Source organism: Plecotus auritus, assembly GCF_963455305.1.
Source record: "Plecotus auritus genome assembly, chromosome: 12".
Classification (NCBI taxonomy): Eukaryota; Metazoa; Chordata; class Mammalia; order Chiroptera; family Vespertilionidae; genus Plecotus; species Plecotus auritus.
The window spans coordinates 11,272,544-11,297,501 of record NC_137778.1 but is presented as its reverse complement, the minus strand read 5'-3'; the positions used below and the strand labels follow the sequence as shown (position 1 = coordinate 11,297,501).

The following is a 24,958-nucleotide window of genomic DNA, read 5'->3' as shown; positions in this document are numbered from 1 at the left end:
GACACATCTTGAATCTGGTTTTTGAGGCCATGCTCTCTAAGTAGATAGAAAATGTTTTCTCAGCTGTGGGTCTCTCTTAGCTAAGATGTACCATATAGTTGGCTGTAGGTGTGTAAGTGGGAGGGAGTATTGGACGAAGGCACACTGAGGCCTTGTGCAGGCTGTACTTTATTTCCCACCTGTGGAAATAAAGGCCTAGGTGTTCTTAATAAGTCCGAGACAGCAAATCTGAACACAACTTAGATGAAATAATGTGTTAAGTTTCGAATCTGATAATTCCTCACATGAGGTGTTGGCCCAGGCCTCATTGAGAAGCTGGCATACAGTCAGGGGGACACCAGAAAGATTACTGTGTCCATATTTTGGGGAAGCTAATTTTCCTTGAACACATGAAAAGCTGTATTTTGGGTTTATTCTAATGTGACAGCTCCTCCGTACATTTTGAATAGATTCACCCAAGAAGCCTTTAGAGGGTGATGCTCAGTGGCCACCCTTACAGGTTCTGGCTTAGCATTTCTGGGAATGGGACCTGGGCATTATTGTTTGCTGTTTGTTTTAAGGTCACCCCAGGTGATTCTAATGTGTACATTCCAGGGGTAGCCAGAGTTGAGAACCACTTGTCTATAGCCTTGATCCTACAAGGCTTCACTCCTCAAAGTGTATTCTGAGGACCCACAGCATCGGTAACTCCTTGAGATATAATTTCCATATATCATTGTATAAAATTAAGATATACAGCATAATGATTTGATAATGTATATATTGTGAAATAACTACCATAATAAATTTAATTAACATTCATCACCTCACATACTTACCAAAAACATTTTTCTTCCCTGTGATCAGAGTATTTAGTATCTATTTTCTTAGCAACTTGCCAATACACAATACAGTATTACCAACTATAGTCACCATGCTGTACATTACATTCCAGTACTTGCTTAATTTATAACTGTTGACAAACTTCATCCAATTTCCCCGGCCCCTTAACCCCTGGCTCTGGCAACTACAAATATGATTTCTTTTTGTAGGAGTTTGGTTTTCGGATTCCTATATGTGAGGTCAACAGTATTTGTCCTTCTCTGTAGGACTCAGTTCACTTAACATAATGCCCCCAAGGTCCAGCCATGTTGTTGCAAATGGCAGGACATACATAAATAACCTTTTCTTTAGTCACACATCAATGGACACAGGTTGTATCACGTCTTGGTTATTGTAAATAATGTTGCACTTACCAGGGAGGGCAGATATCTATTCTTCCACATAGTGACTTCATTTCCTTTGGATATATTTCCAGAAATGGAATTGCTGGTCATCTGGTAGTTGTATTTTTAATTTTATGAGTGTCCTCCATACTTTAAAAAAAAATTTAGCTATATAAATTAACTGTAGATCTTAACATTTTAACAGATGAGAAGATAAACTGGATTGGGAAGCCATTTAGTGTGTCTGCTGTGCTGGAGTGGTTGATTTATTCTGCTAAGTGCTGGATGCAGCAGTGACCTCTGTTTCCCTACAAGGCAAGGTAAAGAGACAGCTTCGGAGACAAACATAATTAAGAGCAGAAATTAAATCCCAGAAGCCTGTTTAAAGAATGGACAATGGAAAAGAAATTATTGAGTCCTGAACTAGAAAGAAATCATTCTTTTTAAGTAATTTCAACGGTTAACTAGTCCTACTCTTCTTCTGTACTGTGTTGTATTTTTTATTCTAAGAAATAGAGCTGCTACATTTAAGCACTTAGCACATGTTTCCCCATTTTAATTATTTCCAGTGGGAAAGACTGGAGAGAAACATGTGCTTTCCTAATATCACAATTTGAAATCTGTCTCTAAGATAAACTTTTAAGATGGTACCAATTTCAACAATACTCAAGCTCAGTAATGCCTCATTTACCCCCATTGTGAGGGAAATCATTTGTTCTGACAAGAGATCCTCCTAAAAACCTAAAGTAGAGATTGCCCTTTAGTTATAATAATGGGCATTTTTCTAAGATCTTTCATTCTAGTCCAGCGCTGTCCAAGACATATAATGAGTCACCTGGGTAATTTAAATTTTCTAGAAGCCACATCTAAAAAGTAAAAGAAATGGGAAAGTGAATTTCAATATATTTTATCTGACCCAATATACATGCAGTTTACATTTTCTTACTAACTTTGAAATCTGGTGTGTATTTTATACTTACAGCACATCTTTTGCAGTCCTGATGGGATTATTAACTATTAAATTGGAATGGTTAACTATTAACAACCATTACATTGGAAAATGCAGCCATAGTCCCTGCCTCAGTGAATGCACCATAGCAGACAGACTAAAGCTAAAATGGCCCAGCCAGTGAGTCACAGTTTGCTCCTCACAGCAGGCACTTCAGGGACACCTACCAGGGCAAGAGCTCCAGGTTGGTTTGCATACTTGAATATTTCTCTTGCTGGGAGGCCACCTCTGTGAACCACCACTGTCACAGGACTGTCCTTGGGACAGAGCAAGGGCCTGAGGACTGTTGTGGGGCGGGAGGCAATGGGTAGGCTTGTCACTGAACTCTCCAACACCACTTCATTTTTCTGTTTCAAAGTCAATTCATTTCATTTTTTATACTAGTAGAATCTATTTATTCAAATACATTTTAAAATAGAAATCTAATATATAAAAGAGATAAATAAGCACTGATATAAATTTAACAAACATTTACTTGATAAAACAATGAAGCTATTTGAAGACAATGAAAATCTAACCCTAAATTTCTCACTAGTTATTTCATATTAACCTCAGCATTCATTAAAATAACCGTGAGAGCTTCAGATACCTTGAAACTCACAACAGTCTGAAAACTGGTTGGTTTAGGCTCAAGGAATCCCAGAGATCAAGCAGATAGGGAGGACTGGGAGGCCCAGACTGCCCTTCTAGTAGGAATGTTTGTCTTCCCCTTTGTCCCTGAGATTAAAGACACCACTTTACTTTTACCAAGAAATTGCCTTTCCCATTGGCCTGTGTAGACTCTGCTCCCAAACTCTTGATTATAACTTAGAGTAAGTAGCTCCCCATATTTTAAGTGGTAGGATATATATCTCTTACCACATGGCCATTTTCAACAAGTGATTTAAATATGTTTACTAATCTTAGAAATGAGTCCTTATGCTAATTTTCCACCTTAGTATGAAGGCTGTAGAAGGGAAATTGTATTCCAAATCATCACAAGTGCAAGTTTACATCAAGGCATTTGGTACCAAGTTTGAACAGCAACGCTTGCTTCTCTATGCCTAGTACCCTGCTTCCAGAGTTACCCTTAGGAATAAACAAGCATCTCTATACATGTTAGAGTCTCGTAAATTAGTTTCTAAGGCGATGGCAGCCAATGTTTTTGGAGGTAAAGCCAAGTGTTACCCCACATCCTTTCTGGAGCATGTACACAGGACGAGGAATCTTGAAAAAAATCCAATTACCTAAAACAGAAGTAAAATTTGTTCATAAACTTGAAGGTGCTTATTCATATTTCAAGAACCCAGGCTCATCAATGGCAGTCTTCACCCTGGTTACTCACAGTAGCCCAGGCCCCGCAGCAGCATCCCTTGGAGCTCAGCAGACATGGAACCTCAGGTCAGTTGTGGGACTGAACCTTGAATCCAGGGCTACTGCGCTCAGATACCTCTTCACCTTTAATAGAGCCCTTGACTGGTAGGTAGAGGGTTTGGTTCGTGTTTGTTAAGAACCTTTAAGTATTTCGATGCAGTGATGTTTTAAAGAAAGAAAGTGAGGAACACAAAGCTATTTTGCTATCTTTAGAAGTTATTTCAACGTGAACCGTTTGGAATTGTAAAAATATTCCACTGAGAGAACTACCTACTTAGACTGCTGTATATATGCAATGTTAAAAATACATTACAATTAGGGAGTCATGAGTTGTACAGTATGATATAAGATTCAAATGAAGGCACTATGGGTATTTTAAAAAGATAACCAATAATATAAAAAAATGTTTTAGCCCTTTATGAGTGAAGAATGTACTCTTATTATATAGCTCAAAGACAATGATTAATATAAAAGTAAAATATATGATAAAACCACACATACAAGAAGTCATAAAAAATATTAGTTTTATTTCAAAACTATCCCCAAATTGGCAGGGGAAAACAAATTGCTGAAAGTCAAGTATTTCAGTCTTGGTCTAGACTTGAGGACTTATTCTAAATCTTTTATTACATTGCAAGTTATTTAATTAAAATTTAAGTGTGATGCTTATAAATTCTATTCTCCTTAGAAAATATATATCTGTACTTTTTTTTCTATTTGAAATTTCCCACTTTTCCATTTTTATAGATAAAAAGACAAATAAAGTTAATGAGGTGCCTTGGTAATTTACCCCTCTCAGCAACTTTAGGTTTAACCTTGAGCTTTATTGCAATCTCTTTAAGTAGGAGAACATAAAAGGAAAGTCAAACAATGTTGCTTTTAATTCCCCAGTTTAACAGGTATAAGTAACAGCTCTAAATGGAAAGAAATCAAATTGGGGATCTGAATAGGACACGTACAAAACTTCTTACAATGACTTCAGATATACAGACAAATGGAAGCTTTTATTCTAACAATTTCAGTGAATAGAATTGTCAGTTTCTACAGTGAACTCTTTTAAATTTAGTCCTGGCTCCCAATCCACTGTAGGAATAGGGTAAACCTAGGGTAGGGAAGGCAATATAATGAGCCATGATTTTCTGCAGAACTTAAACCTCAAACCCCCACAGGAATTTTTCTTACAGTCATAACAGCTAAAACGAGTCTACACAGCTTAGTCTTATTACAATAATATTAAAAGTAGGTGAAAATATTTTAGAAAGGAAATGCAGCACTCACGCAAGCACATTTTAAACAAGGCAGCACGCAATACAGAGTGCAAACAAAACCTGCACCAGTACATCAAGAGTGAGAAGCAACAACAGGTTCAAGAAACATGTTTAATGTACTGTCTTTTCCTGAGGTGAACACATTTATACACAGGTGCCAACTACTGCAACGCCAAGAACTACAAGAAACCAGAAAACAAATGACATGTCACTCTGAATACCAAGTTTCAAAATCTAGAAGAAATTAATGTTGGTTATATTTCAGTGGGCAGAAATATTATTTTATTTAAGCCCATATACATTCATATTCTATCTGGACTCTTCACTGTCAAAATGCAATTCTCTGGAATCACTTAAATAGTGCACAATAGCTCTGGCTGGTTTGGCTCAGTGGATAGAGCATCGGCTTGCAGACTGAAGGGTCCCAAGTTCGACTCCAGTCAAGGGCACATGCCTGGGTTGTGGGCTCTATCCCCAATAGGGGACATGCAGGAGGTAGCCGATCAATGATTCCCTCTCATCATTGATATTTCTATCTCTCTCTCCCCTCTCCCTTCCACTCTGAAATAAATAAAAAATGTTAAAAAAAAAAAGAGTGCACAGTAAGCCAGAGAATAGTTCTTGCTTAATTTAGAATATCACTCAAAGCATATTTGGGATATTTAGGATTTGTTACTAAGTGGACATATAGACTACAAAAGAATATAAATCACCAAACACAGGGTAGAATCTATAATAATAAAAGCATAATATGCTAATTAGACCAGACAGCCAAACAACCTTTCAGACAAAGCTGCCATTGCAGGGGCTGAGAAAGAGGCGGTTAGGGGTGATCAGGCAAACAGGCAGAATGGTTAGGGGCAATCAGGCAGGCAGTCAGAGGGGTTAGTGGCGATCAGGAGGCAGGCAATTAGGGATGATCAGGCAGGCAGGTGAGTGGTTAGGGGCGATCAGGCAGGCAGGCGAGTCGTTAGGAGCCAGTGGTCCCGGATTGTGAGAGGGATGTCTGACTGCCGGTTTAGGGATTGGGCCTAAACTGGCAGTTGGACATCCTCTGAGGGGTCCTGGATTGCGAGAGGGTGCAGGCCGGGCTGAGGAACCCCCTGTACATGAATTTCATGTACCGGGCCTCTAGTATCATATGAAAGGACAGGGATTTCTAGACTGGTTTACTTCATTCCAAGCCATAAGAACTATAGGAACTAAAAAAATCATTAAAAATGCACTTGTAGAGAAACCAAGATGGCGGCATAGGTAAACACCTAAACTACTGCCTTACACAACAATTTCAAAACTACAACTAAGAGACAAAATGGACATTATCCAGAACCACAGGAAAGCTGGCTGAGTGGAAATTCTACAACTAGAAGGAAAGAGAAAAGCACATTGAGACTCAGAGGAGCTGCAAAAGGCTGAGGTAGGAAGACGTGAGTGTGGAGAGGACTGGCGGCTGACTGCGTGGCTGGCTTTCTCAAGCGGGAGGGAGACAGCAGCTCCCGACTGCACTGAACTCCAGTACTGGGCGAGACCCTGGGGACCCAGACTCATACGGGGGCAATCAGGACTGTCAGGAAAAGAGAAAAGCACACTGAGACTCAGGGGAGCTGCGGAAGGCAGAGGGACTGAGGTGCGCGCACGCAGAGAGGACTGACTGCTGAGTGCGTGGCTGGCTTTCTCAAGCGGGAGGGAGACAGAAGCTCCTGACTGCGCTGAACGCCAGTTCCGGGTTAGACTCTGGGAACCCAGACTCATTTGGGGAGAAACTGGACTGTCTGGCAGCAGGCAAAACTCGAGGGCGGCTTTCTCTCAGAGGTGCTTGCAGTGATTACCAAAAGACACTGAGACCCAGGGGCCTCATAGGGCAGGGCTGACGGGAAGCCAAGGCTGTCAGCTCCGCCCTGAGACTCCACCCCATCCAAGCTGAGCACAGAGGCTTTTGCAATTTTGCAAGTCTTGTCTCATAAGGGTGTCTCCAGCACAGAAGTTCTCCCAGTGTAGACACAGCTGATCCTCACAGCCAATTGGCCTGGAGGTCAATTCCTCCCAGTGATACCAACAACAATCAAGACTTAACTACAACAAGGCTGTACACACAGTCCACAAAGGGGTGCACCAAGAGTGTCCACCTCAGGTAACTGGGGAGCCTGAGCCACTGGGCCCTATAGGACACCTAGCACACAAAGCTACCCTACCAACTCAGGGAAGCAGTCAAAATGCAGTGTCAAAGAAACAGATCACAAATGAAAGAAATGGAGGAAAGCAAACGACTGGATATAGAGTTCAAAACCATGGTTATAAGGTTTTTCAAGAATTTCCCAGAAAAGGCCGATAAATTTAGTGAGACCCTCAAGGATATGAAAAAGGACCAACTAGAAATTAAACATACACTGACTGAAATAAAAAATATTATACAGAGATCTAACAGCAGACTAGAGGATCGCAAGAATCAAGTCAAAGATTTGAAATACAAAGAAGCAAAAAACACCCAACCGGAAAAGCAAAAAGAAAAAAGAATCCAAAAATTTGAAGTTAGTGTAAGGAGCCTCTGGGACAACTTCAAGCGTACCAACATCCGAATTATGGGGGTGCCAGAAGAAGACAGAGAGCAAGATACTGAAAACCTATTTGAAGAAATAATGACTGAAAACTTCCCCCACCTGGTGAAAGAAATAGACTTACAAGTCCAGGAAACGCAGAGAACCCCAAACAAAAGGAATCCAAAGAGGACCACACCAAGACACATCATAATTAAAATGCCAAGAGCAAAAGACAAAGAGAGAATATGAAAAGCAGCAAGAAAAAAACAGTTAATTACCTACAAGGGAGCACCCATACGATTGTCAGCAGATTTCTCAACAGAAACTATTCAGGCCAGACGGGAGTGGCAAGAAATATTCAAAGTGATGAATAGCAAGAACCTACAACCAAGAGTACTCTACCCAGCAAAGCTATCATTCAGAATTGAAGGGCAGATAAAGAGTTTCACAGATAAGAAAAAGCTAAAGGAGTTCATCACCACCAAACCAGTATTATATGAAATGCTGAAAGGTATTCTTTAAGAAGAGAAGAAGAAGAAAAAGGTAAAGATAAAAATTATGAACAACAAATACATATCTATCAACAAGTGAATCTAAAAATCAAATGAATAAAAAATCTGCTGAACAGAATAAACTGGTGAATATAATAGAATCAGGGCCATAGAAATGGAGTGGACTGACAATTCTCGGGGAGGAAAGGGGTTTGGGGGTGCGGGAAGAGACTGGACAAAAATCGTACACCTATGGATGAGGACAGTGCGGGGGAGGTAAAGGCAGAGTGTGGGGTGGGAACTAGGTGGAGGGGAGCTATGGGGGAAAAAGAGGAACAATTGTAATAATCTGAACAATAAAGATTTATTAAATTTAAAAAAATGCACTTGTACACATTACTATTTTAATTTAAGTGGTATCCAAGTCTGTGAAACTTACGTACAGTAAGAACAACCACTGCAACGAGTCCTCCATCTGAGAAAAAATAAGTTTGAAAGTTATTGAACGAGAGAGAGAGAGAGAGAGAGAGAGAGAGAGAGAGAGAGAGAGAGAGAGGACGCTGGGTCTCAAATAGTTGACACATTTCAATTTTGATGAAATCATCTATAAACTACAGTGAAGAAAAGTTTATCAATCTAGTTAATCCAGCTCATTTTGACCATAGAACCTTTCTAATACGATTCCAGGCTTAGGGTCCAATTTGTGAAACTCTTAATAGGGACCTCAGTTGTCACAGTTTTGGATTGTAGTAACCCCACCAGATTATAAAAATTGGAATATTATAAAAATTAGGAAACATTATTATAAAAATTAGAATTTACCTTATTAGAGGAAAATCATTTTAAGAATATATTATACCATTCTAGTTGGTTTAATTCACTATTCAATCTATAATTCTTATGATTTTGTTAGAAATTTCATTAACATTGTTCCCCAAAAGTGAGTCTGTGGAATAAGTCATTAATGAAGTTCTATTAATTGATTACATAGACCTATTTTGCACTCTTCACAAACAATACATTATCTTATCAATCCTTCCTCATGCAACCCCACCCCCAAATTAAGACACAATCTTCATTACCAAGAACATTCTAGGAAAGGAAATGAAACACCAGGGCACACAGATAAATTATGCATAGAAACGTGAACATGCATTTTTGACTGTCCAGAGAGCAATAAGTAATACTATAAGATCTGAAATCCTAGAAATGCTGTTCAGTAGTACCTCTGCTTCTACACTGCCATTATTTTTATTAAATTCTTCTAGGTCAAAGCATAGTGTTATGTTTACTTTTGCTCTTTTTATTTTATAAAAAGATTATTAAGTACTTAATAAATTAAAATGGCTTTGAATTTACTGGCAAAACGACCCTTTGACAACAGTGTTCAGAAGGAAAGCTTAATGGGCGTAAGGTGCCTTTATAAAAAGACTAACTCTACTAAACTAGTCTAATGTAAAAAAAGTAATACATACTTTCCTTTATTCGTTTATCAAAAATCTTTATATTACATGTAACTGCTACAACCATACTTGATCCTTTCCTTTAACATATATTGTGTGAATTGTGTGAGCCTAAATAAAGTATGATACACCAGCCTATTATAGAAAAAAACTAGCCCAACTTATAATAGGTTAATGCTTGTGTATATAAGATATGAATAGAAAGAAAATGTATTTACAAATTGCCATTACAAAAATAACACTATCACATGGAAAGCAAGTTAGGTTTTCTATATTTTAACCTACAAATAAACACAGCAATTGAGAAAGTTGCCTCACCCCACTAGGAATTGGATTTGAGGGACCTCTTTAAAACTGTATTATCGCCCTAGCAGGTTAGCTCAGAGGATAGAGCATTGGCCTGTGGACTAAAGGGTCCTGGGTTTGATTCCAGTCAAAGGCACATGCCCGGGTTGGGGGTTCGATCCCCAGTAGGGGGCATGCAGGAGGCAGCTGATCAATGATTCTTTCATCATTGATGTTTCTCTCTCTCCCTCTTCCTTCCTCTCTGAAGTCAATAAAAATATATAAAAAAAAACACTGTATTATCTGCATGTGTCTACACATACTACTGCTTCCATTTGTCATGGTATCTGCACTATTAAAATAAATACACATGTCAATTATCACATGACAGGTTGTTTTTTCTCGAATTTCACGTAACTGAAATATATTTCCATGGAGAATTCTAGGGTCTCATAATGGAGTGTTATTAATAACCAAAATATTACCTAAATCATCGGCCCCAGTTGGTGATTCACCATTTTCTTAGAATCTTCTAGAAGAAAAGAAATAATTTTAAAAAGAAGTAAAAAGTAGTAATGCTTACAGACTCCTAAATTCATAGATTTGGGTTTTTGCCTTTGTACAACATCTTATAATTTTATTTTCCTTATAAAAATTATGTGAATATTTCTCATTTAAAGCAGTATCATAAATATTATAAATTTATATTCAGTCACCAGCATTCTTCTTCCTCTCCAGTAACAATTCCTGTGACGATATTCTGTGGTACAGAATGCAAATTTATCATCAGTGTATCCTCAATATCAGCCTATGATTCAATGTGATTCTACTTACAATTAGGCAATACAGGAGAACTTAAAAAATGATTTAGGAGTTATTTGTAATGCTGAGTAACTTCAATATAATAAGACCCATTTATGACAAACCTATAGTTAACATCATACTTGATGGTAAAAGACTGGAAGTTTTTCCCTTAAGATCAGGAACAAGGCAAGATGACCGTGTTGGACATTTCTATTTAACATAACATCAAAAGTTATAATCAGAGCATTTAGGAAAGAAAAAAAGCATCAAAATTGGATAGAAAGAAATAAATTACCTCTGTCCTAGAAGATGACATGATTTTTTAAACTAGAAAGCTGTAAAGATTGCACACAGTCATGCACACACACTCACTGTTGGAGCTGATAAATAAATTTGGCAAAGTTGCAGTCTACAAAGTCAATAAGTAAAAATCAGTTCCATTTCATTACACTAACAAGGAGCAAACCAAAAAGGAAAGAAAGCAAACAACCAAAGTATCCTGCCATAGAGGAGTGGGGAAAGAATATGTGGTTCATATACACAATGGAATACTACTCAGCCAGAAGAAAGGATGAAATACTGACATTTGCAACACCAACAGGATGGACCTTGAGAATATTATGCTAAATGAAATAAGTCAGTCAGAAAAAAGCTAAGAATCATATGATTTCACTCATATGTGGGATATAAAACTGGAACTCGTGAGCACACACAGCAATGTGGTGGTTGCCAGATGGAAGGGGGTAGGGAGAAGAGAAGGCGATCCTAATATAAGGTGACAGAAGAATACTTGCCTTTGAGTAATAGGCACATGGAGCAATATACCGATCTTGTAACATAGAAACCCACACCTGAAAACTACAGGATCATATTGACTGGTGTCAGCCCAATAAATTTAATAAAAATTTTAACATATCATTGTAATACAGTGAAAAATAAAAGAGTTTTTGTTGGGACAGGAATTGATAGAGTTCATAGGAACAGAGAAAAAACTATAACTCCTATGAATTTACTGTATGTTAAAAACTGGCACTTCGAACAGTTGGAGAGAAGACAATAGACGTATATGCCAATTTCAGATGAAACAGTGATTTAAATATAAAGAATGCAATCAGAATATATAGCTGGATTTTTTATATAATTTCAGCATGGGGAAGACCTACAGCTTTTGTAATAAAAACACAATACACATAGCCATTGGAGAAAAAAATTAATACATCCAAGAACCTATTAATGTAAAACTTCTGCACATATAAATGACCACTGATAGGAAAATAGCTAAGTAAATATAGTATATATTATAGTCATCATTAAAAGGATAGGAATAAATCTAAATGCAATCCCAATCTAAGACTATAAATGTAAAATGTGAGAGTTAAAAAAAACATGAACAGCATGATTCTAATTCTGGTCAATAACAACAAAAACATGCTAAAATATGTATATCTAGTCATATAAGGAAATTAATGTACAGTAACAGATAAAAAGGCAACTAAACTATTAAGTGATTAATTCAGGAAATGAAGTAGAGAAACAGGAGACTAATGTTTTCCTCTGTACACTTTTCTGTAATATTTGAAATTGTACTAATCTATATTTGTATACTACTTATCCTATATAATAAAAGCCTAATATGCAAATTGACTGAAAGGTGGTACGACTGGTGAAACGATTGGTTGCTATGATGTGCAGTGACCACCAGAGGGCAGATACTCAATGCAGGAGCTTCCCCCAGCCCACAGGCCCCAGGCTGGCCAAGGTGGGTGGCAGCAGGGGCCTCCCTGATCACCCCTCCGGTCTCCCCACAGATTGGCCCTGATTGCCAGGCCAGCCTTGGGACCCTACCCGTGCATGAATTTCATGCACCGCACCTCTAGTATAAGTTATAAAGCGCAATTTATATTCAACCATATAAAATCTTAAAAGGAAACAGAGCCTGACCAGAGTTGCCCAGTGGTTGAGTGTTGCCATATGAACCAGAAGGTCAAGGTTCGATTCTGGATCAGGGCACATGCCCAGGTTGCAGGCTCAATCTCCAGTTGGGGGCCTGCAGGTGGCAACCGATCAATGATTCTCTCTCATCATTGATGTTTCTATCTCTTTTTCTTCCTTCCTCTCTGAAATCAATAAACCTATATTAAAATGTATGTAAACAGAAAGTTACTAAACCTGAGACTAGTGATTGTAGGTTTGGTATTGAGAGGTATTGACACTAAAAAATATATAACGAAGATGAGACCAACTACTTGATAATTTCTACATTTTTTTTTCATTTATATGATGAATTATGCCTTTAGATCTTAATCTTTTTAGATAAAAATTCCTCTGTTTCAATGTTCTCTGAAAAATGATTGCTATACATTTTTACACATAAGAAATGCCAGAAAACAGAAATTAAACACTTGTGAAGACACTATGAAAACATAAATTTAAGTCCCACTTCTGTCATTAAAATGAATATGAGATAGTGTTAATTATAAAAACTGTTTATTTTTCATTATTCCATATCATTGAAATTTAATGTCAAAGAAATAAATTCTAAACAAAAAGAAAAAAGACCCCCTTTGTACCTTTAATACATTTTGGGATCTCAGGCTCCCAAGTACTGTCAGCTCCACAGACAATAGTGCTGCTGCCTTCAAGGGAAAATCCCTCCAGGCATTCAAACGTAACCTTTGATTTGTACTGAAATTTTTTTCTAAATCCTGACACCAGTCTCCCATTCTCCAGTGCTGGATATTCACATTTGACCACTGAAAAGTGAAGAAATTCCAGAATTAATGGAAAGCTGTTTTAACAGGGGAAAGAAAAACTAGTGTAAATTAGTAATTTCCCCTGGGAACAAAGAGGCAAGGAATGGAAGGCAGAATGTTAACTTAAAAAACAAACAAACAAACAAAACCCCCCACTTTATTTGTGCATTTTCTTTCCAGGTAAACAGATACAGAGACATCTAATAACCTTTCCCACCTAGAACAGACTGCCATTATAGATGAATGGTTTCCTATAAGTTTTCCCATTACTGACAAGTTTTGAGAAAGATCTGATTACCACATATAATTTTCAGATAAGTTCAAAAACAATTTTGATGCCTTTTAGTGCTAGGAATTTTTCAAATTTCAGGCTGACACTGACTTGGTACCCTGATCTTCTAAAAAGTCAGGAAAGGGTCTTGCAATAAGGTAATACTTGAGCTCAAAGGTAAAAAGTTGAAAAGAAGCTAGTGATGCAAACATATGCAGAGAGAAAGTTATCAGGTATCAACAACAGGCAAGAACTGGGATGTGCAAGAAATAGAAAGGCCAGTGAACTTAAGGTCGTGTTTTCCAAATATTTTGGACTGGAATTCAGAGATTAAACCCCACATTTTATACTGTAATCTCACAGGTCTGAGATAAAGTTAAAACTTCATAGTTAGCCTTCGTACCCATGTACTCAAATATTTCCCATTCTGTTCTACTTCTTACAAAGTAAAGTGCTGGGTATAATCTTCTAGATTGATTTCAGGATCCAGCAATGAGTTTGGCAGACTTGGGGAAAAATCAGAAACAAACAAAACAAACAAAACAATTGGCTGGGCAGTATATACAAGAGAACATCTTTTGAGATTAAATCTTAGCAATACATAGGGTTCATAATGCACTGCTTTTAAATCAGAAGAGTGCTCTTTCTCCTTGAATGTGGACCTGAATTGCCATCAACCTGCTCGCACTCTTTGCTCCTCCCTGTTGATTCACTTAGATTCCACCACACACAATTTGCACCCCAATTTGCAAACCCAAACAGTTTGCAGTGACTTTTCCATATGGATCACCTGTCTTGGCTCAGTTTTCAGACTTTCCTATAATCTCTCAAACAAGCAGCAGCTGGTGTCAGCATGCCACATACCCCTCAATAAGAGGCCCCGGGCCTGGCACTAGCACTAGCATGCCTTGCTTTACATCTTGGCCTCTCCTGGGCACTTCAAGCCCAACACAAGTAGCAGCCATCTGAAGATTGCTCTGTAGTTCCTGACAGGTGGCCACAGGTGCCCGTGAACCCAATGGACAGCTTCAAATCACGCCAGATTACAACTCTACATATTCACAAGCAACACTCACAAGGATCAGATTCAGAGAGAACCCAAGCCCCACAGAGGCAAGTCCTGCTCCATAGGAGTGTCTTCTGCACAGCCGCTCTTCCACTGTATTCACAGCTGGTCTTTACAGCCAGTTGGCCTGGTGGTCAGTTTGTCCCAATGACACCAATAGTAGTCAAGTCTCAACTACAACAAGATAGTGCACACAGCTCACACAGGGGCATACATAGAGTGCCAAGCTCAGGTGACTGGGGAGGCTGAGCCATTGGACCCTACAGAACACCTATTACACAAGGCCACTCTACCAATTCCAGGAGACATAGCAGCTCTACCTAATACATAGAAACAAACACAGGGATGAAGCCAAAATGCGGAGAAAAAGAAACATGTCATGAATGAAAGAACAGAAGAAATCTCCAGAAAAAGAACTAAATGAAATGGAAGCAAGCTAACACTAGATACAGAGTTCAAAACAATGGTTATAAGGATGTTTAAGGATCTTAATGATAGCCTCAAGGGACTTAGTGAGAATTTCAAGGAAATTACTGAGAACATCAAAGAATGAAAAAGGACGAGACAGAAATGAAAGGATACATGATCTGAAGTGAAGAATAGTTTACAGGGAATCAATAGTAGAGTAGAGGATGCTGAGAATCAAATAAGTGATTTGAAATATGAGGAAACAAAAAACACCCAATCAGAACAGCAAAAAGAAAAAATCATATGTAGTGTAAGGAGCCCCTGGGACAACCTTCAAGCACACCAACATTCACATCATGTGGGTGCCAGAAAAAGAAGAAGAGAGGGCAAATTATTGAAAAGCTATTTGAAGAAATAATGACAGAAAACTTTTCCTACTTGGTAGAAAAAAATGGACTTACAAGTCCAGGAAGCACAGAGCGTCCCAAACAAGATGAACCCAAAGAGGTTCATGTGAAGACACATCATAATTAAAATGTCTAAGGTTAAAGACAAAGAAGGAATCTTAAAAGCAGGTATTTACCTACAAGGGAGCATGTATATGATGATAAGCTGATTTTCCAACAGAAATGTGGCAGATCAGAAGGGAGTGACAAGAAATATTCAAAGTGGTGAAAAGAAAGATTCTACAATCAAGATTACTCCACCCAGAAAAGTTATCATTTAGAATTGAAGGTGAGATAAAGAGCTTCCCAGAGAAAAAAAGTAATGGAATTCATTACCACCAAACCAATATTACATGAAATGTTGAAGGATATTGCAGGAGAAGAAGAAGAAGAGGAAGAAGAAGAAGAAGAAGAAGAAGAAGAAGAAGAAGAAGAAGAAGAAGAAGAAGAAGAAGAAGAAGAAGAAAAAGAGGAGGAGGAGGAGGAGGAGGAGGAGGAGGAGGAGAAGGAAGAAGAAGAAGAAGAAGAAGAAGAAGAAGAAGAAGAAGAAGAAGAAGAAGAAGAAGAAGAAAAAGAGGAGGAGGAGGAGGAGGAGGAGGAGAAGGAAGAAGAAGAAGAAGAAGAAGAAGAAGAAGAAGAAGAAGAAGAAGAAGAAGAAGAAGGAGAAGAAGAAGAAGGAGGAGGAGAAGAAGAAGAAGAAGAAGAAGAAGAAATATGAACAACCAAATGCCAATATGTGTCTATCAACAATTGAAACTAAAAATGAAAATAAACAAACAATGAATCATTTGAAAAAATAAACAGATGAGTAAAATATAACCAGAGGTATGGAAACATGGAACAGACTGATGAATTTCAGAGGGAAGTGGGGAGGAGGTAGAGGGAAAGAAATTAACCGGAAGAACTTACATGAATATATGCATGGCCCATGGACAGACAATAGATGGTGAAAGCCTGGGGTGGGGTGGGAACTGGGTAAAGAGGACAACAGTGGGGAAAACAGGGAACATCTGTAGTATTATCAACAATTAAGGTTTAAAGAAAAATGAAGGATAAAACTTTCTTAAAGCCAATGTGTGTTTTTTGAGGCTCTGAAGGCAAAAAATTTTTTAAATTCATGCATATACATAGTAATTAACACTATATAAACAAGTATGCTAAGAACACGTGGGATGAAGAGTGGGAAACTGCAAGTAGAACTAGTGTTTATCATTTGACACGCATAAAATTAGATTAGAAACGAATTTGTTTGTTTTAATTTTTTTTATATGTTGGCCAAGTTATTTAAAAGTTGGCAAATCTTTCCACACTATTTACAAATGAGAGGGTAAAAAGTAGAAATATTATTACCTTTACACTCAGGAGGGTCAGGGCTCCATCGGTTACGCCCAGAACAAACAAGCCTGCTCTCTCCAACCAGTGAATATTCATCTGGCCCATCTGAAGGTTTACAACTGTAAGTGACTACTTCATTATATTCAAATGTATCCTTGTGGCTATTGGTGAATTCTCCATTGGGGATTTGTTGAGGTGGTTGACATAAAATCTCTTAAAAAGAGGGAAAAACAAAAGAACAGGAAAGGCAAAAGAATATGTAAAAGATTAAGACGGCATTAGAAAGAGCCTGTGAACTACCTTCAATAAGTTCATTATCATATGATTTCTACATCTAGTTGCAAATCCAATATACATTTGAAACAAAGTTTATAGAAGTGTATTATCCCAATTCAAACCATGAATAGAGAATTGAAAATTTAGAATAAGCCCATTTTTTAAAATACCCTCAGAATATACCTGTATGAAATACTTGCATTTATCTGTGAGGCCACACTAAGTTTTCCTAATCATAAGAGACACTGACAATTTAATGAGAAAATATACTTATGACTTAGGAAAACTCAGTGCTAGTTGAGAAATGCTACATCCATTCCTGAATCAGTGGTTCTCAGGTATACCACGATTTTGTCTTTTCTCACTGTCATCCTTAGAGTATACAGTGAAATTTTCCAATGGCTTCAGACTGTCTGACAATGCCGCAGAATGAATCTGGAGGTCTTCCTTTAAGTCAGATACTGAAGAGATTAGAAAAACTGTAAAGTGTCTGGCCAGCATGGCTCAGTGGTTGATCATCAACCTATTATCAAGGAAGTCATGGTTCGATTCCCGGTCAGGGCACATGCCCGGGTTGCATGCTCGATCCCCAGTGAGGGGCATGCAGAAGGCAACTGATTGATGATTCTCTCTCATCATTGATGTTTCTGTCTCTCTCTCGCTCTCCCTTCTCCTCTGACATCAATATAAAATATTTTTTAAAAAATGTAAAGGAATGACACTCTTTCCACTGTTTTGGAAATGTTTGATCTTACAAAAAATAAGTATTGAAATTATTGTTCTTAAAATGAATTAGTAAATAATTATTTAAAAACGTCTCTGTTTTAATCCCAATGTAAAGAATATCAGTAGTACTAACCCACATGCAGAAAAGCTCTGTGGGGTCTCGGTTAATTGTACAGCATATAGGGGTCCCCAGGCTGAAAAGCTTGGGAACGGCTGCTGTAAATTCTAAAGAGAGAATGTACTTACTTTCACAACGTGGTGGCTCCTCACTCCATTCCACATCATTTCCAGAGAGTTCACAATGTAGAATTTTTGTTCCAACTGAGTAATAACTGATGAGAAAAGGAATGATTATTGTTTCTTTATCAGTTAATAAGAACACATAATAATGAAGAAGTTTTTCTATGGTTGTTTTTCTGCACTACAGTAGCTTCAAGGAGAAGTTTCTGAAGTGACAGGTATTGAATGCATTAACTGAATCTGCAATGTAATGAAATGGGGAGATTCTTCATATGAACACACGTTGGCCTAGAGCAAAGTGTCTAAATAAACCTGTCACGCCTGACAGTCTGGTGATTGCTACCTCTGGCAGGCACATCACACTGTCACATCTATGTCCTTGCTCATGCCATTCTGTTCTGTCAGGGCAACGACTGAGCAGAGAGATCTGGCCTAAGAGCTGACCTGACTGCATTCGCGTCCCAGCTCCAAGACTGACTTGTTTGTTGAGCTTGGACAAGTTGCTTAATGTTTCTCTTTATTTTTTAAAATAACTTTTAATTTTTTGTTAACCCACACCCAATGATATCTTTTCAATTAATTTTTAGGGAGAGTTGAAGGCAGGGGAGAGACAGAGAGAGGGAAACATGGATGTGCGGGAGACATCTCCATCCGGTTGCCTCTTGACTTGGGCTGGAGATTGAGTCCCCAACCCAGGTATGTGCCTTTGATCAGAATCAAACCTAGGACCCTTCAGTCCATAGTCCGGCACTCTAACCTCTGAGTCAAACTGGCTAGGGTTGGTTCTCTTTCTTAAATTCCCCATCTGTGGAAAGGTATATACCTTGTGGGGTGGTTTTGAGTAGCAGGTGAATTGGCATCTGGAACACAGTGAGTGCTAGGCAAGTTTTTGATGTTATGAATACTCTTCAGATTAGAGTATCTTCCTAGGTATAGCTCAGGGAGACCCCTCCTCCATGAAATATGATGATTGAAATTCATAGAACTCTCTCCTCCTTCTGGACTCTCCTTATAATGATCCCGAATAACTCTATTTCTGTGGTAATCCCATTTACTATTTTTTAAAATATATTTTATTGATTTTTTTTTTTACAGAGTGGAAAGAAGAGGGATAGAGAGTTAGAAACATTGAAGAGAGAGAAACACGATCAGCTGCCTCCTGCACATTCCCTTCTGGGTATGTGCCCAAGGTACATTCCCTTGACCGCAATCGAACCTGGGACCCTTGAGTCTGCAGGCCAATGCTCTATCCACTGAGCAAAACCGGTTAGGGCCCACTTGCTATTTTATTGGACACTTCTCTGTATATACTGTGCTTCTCAATGAGGCTAAAATTTCTTTGAGAATAATCCATGTCAGCCATTTTCAACTTTCTTCATCTCATGGCACACATAAAATAATTAGTAAAATTCTGAGGTACACCAAAATATATATTTTTTGCCCATCTGGGCAAAAAATAGGTTTAATTTTGATTCATTCACACCGGATGGCTATTATTGTGTTGGCAGCTGTCATTTTTTATTTGAAAGTCTAAGAGGTCAGTGTGCCAACTAAATAGTCAGGTATTGCATGTTTTAAAAATTCTTGTGGCATACGGGTTGAAAATTGCTAGTCTATGTCCTAATCTTTTGGTAGCTCACAAAGTAGATTCTCTTTCTATAACTATTGATTGGATATTCTAACTTGATCTCATTCAAATATAGTGAGTAAAACCGCCTATTCATGCTTCCAGCTGACTTTTCCTCCAAGGCTCATTCATTGATTCTATATTACAATGTATTAGGAGAGAATTCTACAATGATGACTGGGTAGGAAGCACCAAAAATCTGTTTTCTCCAATAGACAACAGTTTCACTGCTAGAATCTGCCTGATGTCACTGTTTTGACTCTGAGGTCTGTTGAAAGCTTGCACTTCCAGGAACGTCTTGGGAAGGTGAAATGCAGGGACATTGGTCCATTTCAGCTGTTCGCACAGTGGCAGTTACCCTCCCACTCCCACAGCAGGCAGCTGTGCACGGGTCCTTTGGCAGCTTATAGGCAGCCTGAGGGAACCAGGGTGAGCAAAAAAGACCATGTCCTTGGGGATCTGTGCTCGCATAATCTACTGCTGTTTGTGATCGCAGAGAGGCAGACAGGGGTTGCCAGCCATTGTTGTCACACCTCCCCCAAAGTTGCAAGACCCATCCATCCAGGGGATTCACAAATCCAGAGATCATTGCTCCATCCTTCATTTCTCACTTTTCCCCTTTCAGGAGACTGACAATAAACACTGTGAATTTAAACAACAACTGCATATATGGGGACAAGTAGAGGGAATGCGCATGCCCAGCAGAAGGCTCAGTTTACATGTCAGGCTGATCCTCAGCACAGAGACACGCTTCAACAATCAGAAAGCAAAACAATAACATAACACAATAAACCCTAGGAAACGGTGAGAATTTGATATTTAGAGTTACCTCATTATTCGATTCCAATGTCCAGTTCCACAAGAACTCATAAGGCACACAAAGTAATAGGAAAGTATGGTCCATTTAACGGAAAACATAAACCAACAAAAACTATTCCTGCAAAAGGCCCGAGGGGACCCGAACTAGACAAAAGACTCTTAAATAGTCAGAGAAACTGCATGGACATCTTCCGCAGGCCCTCTTGGGACCGGTCTGCAGTTTCCAGTTCCATAGTCCTCTTTTCCTTCATGGGGCAGCTGAGCGGCAGGTGCAGAGAGGCGGGTATTGGGGAGTACCCTGATGGGCAAGACCATCACTCTCCGGTTGAGCCCACTGATACCACTGAGATGTCAAAGCCAAAATCCAAGAAAAGGAGTCTAAATAGTCAGCAGATATCTCATCAGGAACTTGGGGGCCAGAAGACATTGAACTAATAGACTCATAAAAAAAAATTCAACCAAATATCCTCTTGACAGTAAAACTGTGCTGCAAAAGTGAGGGAAATATTAAGACTTCCCCAGGAATGAAAGTTAAGAGAATTTGCTGCCATTATACCCCACCTGTAAAAATGCTCAAGTGTGTCCTAAAAGATGAGATTAAAGGACACTAATGAGTAATGTTATCTAGAGAGTCAGTCCTAGTATAAGGGAGTCTCCCCTATTGGTCACGATGGTACTGGGGGAAGATTCTTCCACTAAGCGCACCAAAAGCTATAACGATGAATGGACAGGATCCGAGTGTGCCAAAAAGTAGCAAAATAATTGCATAAAAAAATCAGTCCCCTCCCTATCCATGTAAGTTCTGGGGGCTTGGACAGGATGGTCAGATGATCTTAGAGCTGTGAGTTCCAGGTCTCGGGCACTTGAATAAAGCCTCTTTCCTTTTGCACCAGTGCCTGCCTCACAAGTTTGGGTTTTATTGCAGCAGGCATCCAACCCTACATATTTTGGTTACATTAAGTCATGCCGTGTGGATCAACATCTCACTGAAGGTATATACATGGGCAATTATTAAATCTAGTTTTATTGTAACAATGGTCTGTAAATGCATGTTTATCTTCTATGTGAATTACGAAACAAAGCATACAATGAAAATATATAGTGTAGAAGCCAGCATTTCAATTATTATCGGTAGAAATTAAAATTGTAGTGTTATATCTCTAGCATGTTAAATGTAATCCCCATGGGAACTACAAACAAAATCACTATAGTGAGAAAGGAATTCCAATATTTCATTACAAAATCTAGCAAATGAAAAGAGAATTGCACAAAATGAGGGGTCGGGGAAGCTTTAAGCAAACAAATAGCGCCCTCCTTGTCAGTAATTACTTTAAATTTAAATAGATTAAATTTGACAATCAATATGTAGATATGGGCAGAATGGATAAAAACAAAAGATCCACCTATATGCTGTCTACAGGAGACTCACGTGGGATTCAAAGAGATGAACAAGGACAAAGTGAAAGGATGGAAAAAGATCTTCCACGCAAATTGTCACCAAAAGAGGGTAGGGCCACTATACTAATTCAGGCAAAACAGACTTTGAATCAGAAAAGGTTATAAGAGACAAGAAGCACCTTATATTTTAATCAGTTTTATAGGCTGCAAGAAGATATAATAATTATAAACATTTATGCACCAAATGACAAACCTTCAAAATACATGAAGCAAAAGCGGACAAAAGTTTAGAGAGAAATATACATTTCTATGAAACAGGCATTTCTCCAGTAATAGTTGAGAGACTTCAATATCCCACTCACAATGATAGATAGCACAACTAGACTGAAATAAGTAACACTGAAAACAGAGGATCCAACAACACTTCAACAATTAGATCTCACAGACAGAGCACCACAGAACAGAACACACATTCGCCTCAAATGCACATGGGGCATCTTCCACAATAGATTATGTGATGAGCCACAAATTAATATTAACCAATCAATATGTTTTAAAAAGATGGATTTGATACTAAGTATCTTCCCTGACCACAACGGGATAAAGTTGTGAAACAAAACCTTCACAGACTAATGTTTTCCTGAAGGAACAGGTTTACTGACTAGCCATGTGCTCCCCAGAAAAAAGGACCAGGTCCTGGGGCATGCAGTCTAAACCACCAGCCGCAGGGACAGATGAAGGCAAACATTTCCGCCATCCTGGTGTAATGGGGTTCTCTTACAGCTTTGAGTAGAAAGATGTAAGTTATTTTGAAGGAATTTACATGGGCTATAGATAAGGGGGCAGAAGAAGGATGACTGGGGCTAGTTCTGGGATAGGTGCGTAGTCTATAGGTAGAAGTGTTTGCTGCTTTTGGACTGTTTGTTGGCAACTGCCTGGAAGTTCATGTGGAAGCAGGATGTAGGGAAATCTAGTGGTCAGCTAGCCCTTACTGAATAGGAGCTATACTACTTACGTTCACACTATTCTGAAATAGGTCTGAATGTTGATTCAAAGTTTCAACACACATTTCATAAGTTTCTGCCCTTTCTTCTGTTAACTAACTCCCCGTCTCTCTCTCGCCCACCCTCCAACCTACTATAATTTAATTTCGGACCATGTCACCATGATTACTACATTTTTAATAACTATGATAGGCTTATTATTACTTACTATATGACTAGTGGCCCAGTGCATGAAGTCATGAACATTAAAAAGAAATTAATTAGAAGAAATATTTTAATATCGCTATTCGCCCTTTCTCTATAATAGAAGTGCCAACCAAATTCACAATCGACAATGACAGATGGAAACACATGCATGAGATTGGCGCCAGTGAGAGCTTTATATGTATCGCGCATGCACCAGTCAACTTAGCCTTTTATAGATATAGGATAAACTTGCTTAATTAATTATATAGAATAAACTGCTTCCTGATTTAGCTAAACTTTTTCCAGCCCAGTGAAGCACCCCAACTTCTCTTTCAGGTAATTGTCAGCAACACAGCAGTAAATATATCAAGATGAAGCAGATTATTATTGTAGATCATGCAGGGAGAACAAAGGGTAAAATATTTAACTGCAGCAGTGTTTGTTTTTTTTAAAAAAATATATTTCTTTATTGATTTCAGAGAGGAAGGGAGAGGGAGAGAGAGAAACATCAATGATGAGAGAGAATAATTGATCAGCTGCCTCCTCCACGCCCCCTACTGGGGATTGATCCCACAGTCCAGGCATGTGCCCTTGGCTGGAATTGAACCTGGGACCCTTCATTCTGCAGGCCAATGCTATATCCACTGAGCCATGCTGGCTAGAGCTGCAGCAGTGTTTGATTACATTCTGTGCAGTGAGAAAACCTGAAGTCATTTTCAAGGTCCACCATTTCTACTTCCTTTCAATCGGGTCAAGTTTCTAAGCTTTCTAAATCTCCGTTTTCCGGCTAATGAAAAGAAAATAGGATTCCACCGAGTCTCCTATCTACTACTCCAAGACTTCTGTGAGGATCAAATGAGATGAAGCCCAGGAAAACTCTTCACAGACATTTGGTTACAGTGTAAAGTGTTTTCCCCTGCGTGTTCCTGGGCTGAAGAAACTGCAAGGAGGCTAGTCGTCACTAGGGAGAGGAAGCCAGCAGTTGCTACATGACGTCATTACCGGATGGTCAAACACTTAGCCTATTAGCCTTTTATATAGATAGATACAATTGTGCTTTCCTTCTATTTCAATTTCTTTTTATTTATTTCACATCTTTTCAGTCTCCAAGGGTTGATTGGCTATAACTACAACTTGTTCCACAGACAGCAAGATGAAATCAACATAATGGGAATGCTTGAGAGGAGAACCAAAGCAAAAATGGAACCAGCAATGTTTACCTTCTTCCTCCAAGGAGCAGCTTACTTACCCCTCATTACAAGCATAGTGGACTTGTGAACCAAACTCCATAGTTTCACTAACATAGACTATTTTGCCATTTGGGGGTTCTCTTGGCTGTGGACATGACTTTTCTAAAAGAAAAATTGCAAATTTGTTGTTTTATACCAATGTCAAAGCATATTTGAGTCAAAATGAAAATTCTACATTGCTCTATTAAATTCATGGAAATATTTTCTTTCTTGTTTATTTTTATTACATTTATTGGGGTGACATTGGTTAATAAGCTTATATAGGTTTCAAGTGTACATTTCTAGGATGCATGATTTGTATATTGCATTGTGCTCCCACCACCCAAAGTCAAACCATCTTCCGTTACATATATTTGGTCCCCGTTACTCATTGCTACCCCCGCAACTCCCCACCCTTCCCTCTGGTAACCACCAAACTGTTGTCTGTGTCTATGAGTTCCAGTTTTATATCTCACATATGAGTGAAATCATACAGTTTTCAGCTTTTTCTGACTTATTTCACTTAGCATAATGTTCTTAACGTCCATCCATGTTGCCGTTAATGGTCAAATGTAAGATTCACATTTATGCATAGAATCAATGGCCAAATAAAAGACTTCCTGGAGATTATCAAAGCCTGAAAAAATAGATTCTAAATTTACATCCATCTGAGAAAACCATCATGATAATGGGGGAATATGCCATCTAAAGTGCATGAAAATCTTTAGAGCAATAAGAAAAAAAAGGTTGTGTTCTTAC

The 24,958-nt window shown here is 38.5% G+C and overlaps 1 protein-coding gene across 1 annotated transcript in view; it reads right to left on the bottom strand.

Moving 5' to 3' along the window:
- Nucleotides 1–24,958, bottom strand: part of LOC308237248 (complement receptor type 1-like) — a gene marked incomplete at both ends in the record, with an annotated part of 114,834 nt that overhangs the window by 27,169 nt on the left and 62,707 nt on the right. Inside the window, 4 exons of the mRNA XM_080647802.1 lie at nt 12,986–13,168; nt 16,710–16,907; nt 17,943–18,028; nt 24,220–24,322. Coding sequence (XP_080503928.1) covers nt 12,986–13,168; nt 16,710–16,907; nt 17,943–18,028; nt 24,220–24,322 — 570 coding nt within the window. The remainder of the gene's footprint in view (nt 1–12,985; nt 13,169–16,709; nt 16,908–17,942; nt 18,029–24,219; nt 24,323–24,958) is intronic.